Below are 8,666 nucleotides of genomic sequence, written 5' to 3'. Positions count from 1 at the left end.
GGACCGGAGAACTTCTCTCTTTAGTAGGTGTCCCCATATGAGCCTCCTTGCTGACTGGGGGTGTGGGTGAAGGGTTGGTGAGGGACTGCAGTTTCTCTCTATGAGTCTCTACAGTCTGCAGTTTCTATCTGCTGTGGCACCCTCTTGATGACAGACAACTCCTTTAACATCTCCTGCTTTACCTGCACCAGCTCTCTCCTCATGGTGGCTTTTACCTCCTCAAGCGCTGTGGTAAGGCTCTCTCTCAGCTCCTAGACAGAGTTCTTCAGCTGGGACCTGCACTGGTTGATCCTGTCCTGTAGAAGCTCTGTGTCTGGGCTGTAGGTGGTGTAGCTGAGGGGCTGCTCCTTTAGGTCAGTAACCCATACCTCTAACTCTAACAGAGAGAGCCTGTATCTCAGCAGGCTGATGGTGGTCTTGACTATGTTGGTTGTAGGAAGGTAGGGGGCAGGATAGACCTGTTGTGTGGTTGTAGGTCTGGGCCTGGGCTCGTGCTGTTGGGGTGCCTGAGGAGAGAGGTCAGGTTGGCTGTCCTTGTCTTTTTTGGATTCCGCTATCTTCCTTAGGGTGGGGAAGTCCTGCACAAAAGAGCTGAGTGCAGCGTCACTGCCCTGGACCATGATAATGCCGTTCTGGTGCATGTTTACCATCAGAAACCTGTTTTCCTGGTCCTTCTCGCTGTCCTCAAAAATGTGTATTTGCCTTCCCTTGCAGATGCCTTTCTTTGTTGTACAGCTGAAATGCCTGGTTCCAGCTGTAGTGTGGTCTGTGTAAAATAACAGGTTTGTAACAGTCCTGTTGTGTGAGCAGTCTGCAAAGAAAGTATCCCGGTTCTCCATCAGAGTTCTGTGTTTAAAATGGATTCCTCCCTTCTCTGATTTGATTTCTGCTTGAAATTCAAAAAAAGGGGTGGAAAGTCTCTCAGTCTGCTGCTGCTGGTGTTGCCATGGTTACCACCAGTAAACAGTTGGAGTTAGATGGTAAGCTAGCTGGCACATTTGATACACATGTGTTAAACTCACTCTTGACAACCAGAAAGTTATAAAAAGTCAGGAGCTGTTCTTCTGCATGACTCTCTCTCTCTCTCTCTCTCTCTCTCTCTCTCTCTCTCTCTTTCTCTGTCTCTCAAGCTCTCTCTGTCTCTATCTCGCTCTCTCGTTCTCCCTCACTCTCTCTCTCTCACTCTCTACACATCTCGCCAATCCATTTAGCTACAATTAATAAAATAATTTAAAGTACAGTATGATGTAACATTGTCTGAATGGATCCATCAGATGTTGTTGAAGAACAGATACTGTATCTCCTGTACTACACATTACCTTCAATAACATCACCCTCACAGGCTTTCTCCAATTACCCCCAATTACCTGCTCCCCAAGTTATCCTCCAATAACAAGTCCCCAATTAACCCCCTCCTGCCCCGTCCTCCCTACAAGCACCGTGTGCTTGTTTTTTAGCCGGGGGCTCATTTCTCCCTATATCAGCAGCTCCCCTTCTCTCCTCTTCCTCTCCCTCTTTCACTCTCACACTCTCTGCAGGAGATGCCAGACTGACAGACACTCATCCTCTCTCTCTCTCTCTGTCTGTCTGGCTCACCAGGATAAGGCTTGCTGTTGCCAGATAGGGCAGAGGTAGAACAAGATTTTGTGTGTCAATCACTGTTTTTTCACATCTGGTTACAGGTGTCTGTGGTGTATATCTTCACTGATGGCACTTTTTGTTAATATCGTTCTGTTTACAGAGTGTTCTGTCTGCAAGTTCTTGGTTTGGTCTCTCTCCAACAGGTGACGGAACTCTCCCAGTCTTCAGACTTGTCTCTCTCCAGGCGATGAGCCTGTGTGGTTGGCTGTGGCTGCTCTACTGTCTCCATGTCCCTGGGTCTGTCTGGGGTCTGGATGGAGGTGGAGAGGGGGCTTGTAGGCTGGAAGCTAAGCCCGTCTCCGGCAGTGTTTATCGGGCAGGAGATGTGGTCATTGGTGGCCTGTTCCCGATCCATGTAGAAGCCCCTCTACCAGAGCAGGAGTTCAGGAGCATTAAGGGAAATTCTACCTGTACAATGTATGCAGCTTGTTTGATAACAGCTTTTTGTCATTGTGTTTTCACCTGAAGGTAATGTGTATTCAGTTATCTCATCTCTCTGTTTCTTCCTTTCTTCTGTCTGTCAGGTTCAACCAGCGTGCTTACCGCTGGCTCCAGACTATGATCTTTGCTGTGGAGGAGATTAACCGTGACCCAGCCCTCCTGCCTAACCTCAACCTGGGGTTCCTGGCATCTGACACATGCTTGTCAGAGGGCACCACCCTGGGGGCGGCCCTAGCCATGGTGACCGGCAAGGAGGCCTCTGTGGTGGGCACAGAATGTGGCACAACCCCTGAGGTTCCCGTCATCATCGGGGATGCCCGCTCCTCAGCTTCCATCGTGGTGGCACAGACCATCGGGCCGTTTGATTTACCCATGGTGAGGCAGGGGTTGGATTACAGGTTGGGATGAGATGATGACTCTTTTCACAGTACATTTCAATCTCTATCTAGATTTCTCTCTCTCTAACGTTTACTTTCCTTCTCCCTCTGCTCTCAGTCATTTACAAATTATAATTATCCTTAACTCTCTCTCTCTCTCTCTCTCTCTCACTCTCTTCTCTCCCAGGTGAGTTACTTTGCCACCTGTGCGTGTTTGAGTGACACCTGGAGGTACCCCTCATTCTTCCGTACGGTACCCAGCGATGCCTTCCAGGCTCGGGGCATGGCCAAGCTGCTGCGTCAGCTGGGCTGGGTGTGGGTGGGGCTGTTGTCAGGGGATGGTGACTATGGCAAGTTTGGGGTTCAGCTGCTTCTCCAAGAGCTCCAGGGATCTGGGGTGTGTGTCGCTTACTCTGAGGTCATTCCCAAGGTACGACCTCACTCTGATGATCTGACAATGTACACTCTCTCTTTTGCTCTATCTTTCTCTCTCTTTCACTCTGACTCCCCCTCTCTTCTAATCTAACATATACGCTTTCTCTGATTTTTTCTGACTCTCTTCCCTTTCTCTCACTGATGGTCATCTCCAAGGTACCGTCTAAGAGACAGATCAGGCACATAGTGGATACCATCAAAGGATCTACTGCCAGAGTGGTGGTGGCATTTGTAGGATTCACGGGTCATTCAGGGGTGAGCAGTTACCAGTCAGAGTATTGTTAATGATTTGTAACACAGCTGTAGCAGTGTCCTTGTGTCTTACCATGTCTTGATGCCCTTTACAGACACAATCATTTCCTAATTGATAATCATGCATTTCATCTTGACTATCTAGATCTCTTTAACGATTTCATTCTCCAGGCCCTGATGGAAGAGGTTGTCCGTCAGAACATTACAGATAAGCAGTGGATTGCCTCAGAGGCCTGGGTCACCTACTCTACTATCGCCTCCCAAAAAAACATGCCCTCTCTTGCCGGGACAATCGGTTTTGCACTGAAGAAAGCTGACATTCCCGGCCTGGGACCTTTCCTAACACGCCTCCATCCAGACGGGGACTACCAGAAGTCCGACACCTTCCTGAGGGAATTGTGGGAGGAGATGTTTGGGTGTTCTCTGGGGGTTGACCCCAGCGTGACACTGCCGTCCAGGCGACAGTGTACTGGGTCAGAGGTCATACGTGAGGGAGACTTTACACCTAAAACTCTGTTTTTTAGTCCTGGTTCCCAATGTTATCTCAGTAAAATAAAGTGTCAATCCTAGGTGAGGGGGAGAGCCAGTATGCTGACGTGTCTCAGCTGAGAGCCAGCTACAATGTGTACAAGGCTGTGTACGCCATCGCCTACGCCATACAGGATATGATGGCCTGTCGACCAGGGGATGGAGTCTTTAATGGTGGACAGTGCCCTGATATCAGGAAGCTTCAGCCCAGCCAGGTGAGAATAACATGTGGATCTGTTTTCAAGTTAAGAACACTAATGTTTCCAGGATACAGTGAAAACACTTTGTAAGGTTTGAGTTTTAAAAAACAAAAGCCACAACTGGTTCTAACTCTTAATCCTGTTCCAATGCCCTTTTCTATTTGAGATTGTTCATTATCTGAGGGGAGTGAACTTCAGTACTCCTGTGGGGGAATCTTTCCACTTCGACATGAATGGTGATCCGCCTGCCTCTTATGACATCATCAACTGGCATGTGACCCCCGAGGGGACGGCAGAGTTTGTCCAGGTCGGACATTTTCTGTCCTCTGAAGGATTGGACGACCAGTTTCACATCAACATGGATAAAGTGGTGTGGGGTGGGGGCAGCGGAGATGAGGTGAGAACTGTTCAGTTTGGTGTGTGTGTGTGTGTGTGTGTGTGTGTGTGCGTGCGTTATAATTTTTTATTTTATCACCCTGAGGCAACCATACAGAAAAGAGAAAGACATAAAGTAGACCAAATGGATAACAGGAATTTACCTCAGAGTGAAAGCTCTGACATCGACATCTATTATTTTAATTTAACATTTATTTATTGAGGCAAGTCAGTTAAGAACAAATGTTATTTACAATGACAGACAACCCTGGCATGATGCTGGGCCAATTGTGCATCGCCATATGGGACTCTGAATCACCGCCTAATGTGATACAGCCTGGATTCGAACCAGGGACAGTAGTTGCACCTCTTGCACTCATATGCGCCTTAGACTGCAGCGCAACTGGTCATTTTCCTGACATAATCCCCAGAGGGGTCCAGCAAGCCTGCCTGTCTGTGAAATAATTATGATAATAGCAATGACTTTGAAAATGATGGCTTCATCCTCTCCCCCCTCTGATAGGTTCCTGTGTCTGTATGCAGTGCTGACTGTCCCCCTGGTACCAGGCATGCGGTACAGAAGGGGAGGCCTGTGTGCTGCTTTGACTGTCTGTCCTGTGCTGAGGGAGAGATCAGCAACACAACAGGTAGTCTATCAACTGTTCTGATTCCAATTCATATTTCTCCTCAATCCTGATTGGTCCTGATTTGGAGTCCTCATTCTTCTTCCTTCTCTATCAGGGTCAGCTGACTGTATTAGGTGTCCAGAGCGGTTCTGGTCCAACCCTGATCGTACGGCCTGCATCCCCCAGCTGGAGGACTTCCTCTCCTACAGCGACACCATGGGCGTCATCCTGTCTGTCATCTCAGTTTCCGGGGCAACACTCACAGCCGGTGCCCTGGCCACCTTCCTCTACCACCGTCACACGGCCCTGGTGAGTTGAATCATATGATCATATATAGAGGTAATGGACAGAGACGAGATTGTGTCATATAATGATGGGATTTTTGACATGTCATTGTGTAAATTATCTTTCTCTGTCTCGTTCCAGGTGAAAGCAAACAACTCTGAGCTCAGCTTCCTGCTCCTGCTGTCACTCAAGATCTGCTTCCTGTGTGCACTGGTTTTCATTGGCCAGCCGAAGCCATGGACGTGCATGCTGAGACACACCCTGTTTGGTATAAGCTTTGTGTTCTGCATCTCCTGTCTGCTCAGCAGGACTGTGGTGGTGCTGGTGGCCTTCAGGGCCACTCTGCCTGGAGAGAACCTGATGAGATACTTCAGCCCCACCCAGCAGAGGATGGGTATCTCATTCTGCACACTCATCCAGGTGAACATCTAGTTTTTACTATATTCTATGGGAATGTAGTTGTTTCCTTCATTGACCATATTATTTGTTTTGAAGATAACTAGTTTTCCATCCACCTCCGTTCCCTTACACAGGTGCTGATCTGTGTGCTGTGGCTGGCCTTAGCTCCACCCCGACCTTCTGAGAGGAGGGGCAGAGAGGGTCGGGGCCCGAGGGTCATCCTGGAGTGTGAAGTGGGCTCTGTGGTCGGCTTCTCTCTCGTGCTGGGCTACATCGGCCTTCTGGCCTCCCTCTGTCTCCTCTTAGCCTTCCTGGCCAGGAAACTCCCAGACAACTTCAACGAGGCCAAGTTCATCACCTTCAGCATGCTGATCTTCTGTGCCGTGTGGATCTCCTTCATCCCTGCCTACGTCAGCTCTCCTGGGAAGTACACAGTAGCTGTAGAGATCTTTGCCATCCTGGCCTCCAGCTTTGGGCTGCTGTTCTGTCTGTTTGCTCCAAAGTGTTACATTATCCTTCTGAGACCAGAGAGAAACACCAAGAAACACATGATGTCCAAACAGAAACCACCAAGAAACACATGATGTCCAATTAGAAACCACCAAGAAACACATGATGTCCAATTAGAAACCACCAAGAAACACATGATGTCCAATTAGAAACCACCAAGAAACACATGATGTCCAATTAGAAACCACCAAGAAACACATTATGTCTAATTAGAAACCACCAAGAAACACATGATGGACAAATCGAATCCACCAAGAAACACATGATGTCCAATTAGAAACCACCAAGAAACACATTATGTCCAATAATAAACCACCAAGAAACACATGATGTCCAATAATAAACCACCAAGAAACACATGATGTCCAATTAGAAGCCACCAAGAAATAAATTATGTCCAATAATAAACCACCAAGAAACACATGATGTCCAATTAGAAACCACCAAGAAATAAATTATGTCCAATTAGAAACCACCAAGAAATAAATTATGTCCAATAATAAACCACCAAGAAACACATGATGTCCAATTAGAAACCACCAAGAAACACATGATGTCCAAATAGAAACCACCAAGAAACACATGATGTCCAATTAGAAACCACCAAGAAACACATGATGTCCAATAATAAACCACCAAGAAACACATGATGTCCAAATAGAAACCATCAAGAAACACATGATGTCCAAATAGAAACCACCAAGAAACACATGATGTCCAATAATAAACCACCAAGAAACACATGATGTCCAATTAGAAACCACTAAGAAACACATGTTGTCCAATTAGAAACCACCAAGAAACACATGATGTCCAATTAGAAACCACCAAGAAACACATGATGTCCAAATAGAAACCACCAAGAAACACATGATGTCCAATTAGAAACTTCCATGAAATACATGATGTCCAAATATTAACTTAAACATTCTCACATCGTGATTTGGGGCTCGTTGATATTCATTTCAACAGAGGAATGTCCATTCTGTTTGGACATATTAATTCCCTGCTCTAACTTCACTATATTACTTTGTTAATATTAGAATGTGTTCTTATAAAGTGTCATAATGAAACACGTCTATATGAACAATACCAATAAAGATGACTTAGTGTCTACTCATGCTGGAAGAGTTAGTATTGAGTCTGTCTGACAGAACTTAGACCCCCTACACATGATTCCTTCCTCACTCAGTCAGTGTGAGTGTGTTTATGTGTGTGTGTGTTTGTGTGTGTGTGTGTGTGTGTGTGTGTGTGTGTGTGTGTGTGTGTGTGTGTGTGTGTGTGTGTGTGTGTGTGTGTGTGTGTGTGTGTGTGTGTGTGTGCGTGCGCGTGTGTGTGCGTGTGTGTGTATGTTCCTCATCATACACTAAAACGAAAACAGAAACATTCCACTGTCTGCTTACCCAATGTGGGATCCTCTCCACTCCCCATCACTCCCTCTTAACACTGTCTGCTTACCCACTGTGGGAGCCTCTCCTCTCTACATCTCTCCCTCCTCTCCCCATCTCTCCTTCCTCCATCCATCCTTTCCTCCTCTCTCCATCTCTCCCCTGCCTTTCAACCACAGAGTCCCCTGGAGTCACAAGCACTCCCCTTGTCCCTACCTCGGTTCACAGTCACACCACATGCTACATCAGGTTGAAAGCGCTACCCAGTAGCACCACCACAACGTGTAGAGTTACTACCCAGTAGCACCACCACAACGGGTAGAGTTACTACCCAATAGCACCACCACAACGGGTAGAGTTACTACCCAATAGCACCACCACAACGGGTAGAATTACTACCCAATAGCACCACCACAACGTGTAGAGTTACTACCCAGTAGCACCACCACAACGTGTAGAGTTACTACCCAATAGCACCACCACAACGGGTAGAGTTACTACCCAATAGCACCACCACAACGTGTAGAGTTACTACCCAGTAGCACCACCACAACGGGTAGAGTTACTACCCAATAGCACCACCACAACGGGTAGAGTTACTACCCATTAGCACCACCACAACGGGTAGAGTTACTACCCAATAGCACCACCACAACGGGTAGAGTTACTACCCAGTAGCACCACCACAACGTGTAGAGTTACTACCCAATAGCACCACCACAACGGGTAGAGTTACTACCCAATAGCACCACCACAACGGGTAGAGTTACTACCCAATAGCACCACCACAACGGGTAGAGTTACTACCCAGTAGCACCACCACAACGGGTAGAGTTACTACCCAGTAGCACCACCACAACGGGTAGAGTTACTTCCCAATAGCACCACCACAACGGGTAGAGTTACTACCCAGTAGCACCACCACAACGGGTAGAGTTACTACCCAATAGCACCACCACAACGGGTAGAGTTACTACCCATTAGCACCACCACAACGGGTAGAGTTACTACCCAATAGCACCACCACAACGGGTAGAGTTACTACCCAGTAGCACCACCACAACGTGTAGAGTTACTACCCAATAGCACCACCACAACGGGTAGAGTTACTACCCAATAGCACCACCACAACGGGTAGAGTTACTACCCAATAGCACCACCACAACGGGTAGAGTTACTACCCAGTAGCACCACCACAACGGGTAGAGT

General features: G+C 47.4%; 1 protein-coding gene across 1 annotated transcript; it reads left to right on the top strand.

The window, feature by feature from the left end:
- The first annotated feature begins 1,828 nt into the window (after positions 1-1,828).
- Positions 1,829-6,143, top strand: LOC139385984 (extracellular calcium-sensing receptor-like). The gene is made up of 11 exons (XM_071131301.1): positions 1,829-2,058; positions 2,166-2,457; positions 2,647-2,889; positions 3,051-3,149; positions 3,318-3,633; positions 3,717-3,889; positions 4,041-4,271; positions 4,773-4,896; positions 4,991-5,184; positions 5,302-5,580; positions 5,694-6,143. Exons 1-11 carry the CDS (start codon positions 1,829-1,831, stop codon positions 6,141-6,143), a joined length of 2,631 nt encoding a protein of 876 aa, XP_070987402.1.
- The last annotated feature ends 2,523 nt before the right edge of the window (positions 6,144-8,666 follow it).

The sequence above is a fragment of the Oncorhynchus clarkii genome, chromosome 27, assembly GCF_045791955.1.
Source record: "Oncorhynchus clarkii lewisi isolate Uvic-CL-2024 chromosome 27, UVic_Ocla_1.0, whole genome shotgun sequence".
Classification (NCBI taxonomy): Eukaryota; Metazoa; Chordata; class Actinopteri; order Salmoniformes; family Salmonidae; genus Oncorhynchus; species Oncorhynchus clarkii.
The sequence above is the reverse complement of the archived record's forward strand: the minus strand, read 5'-3'. Positions and strand labels throughout refer to the sequence as shown.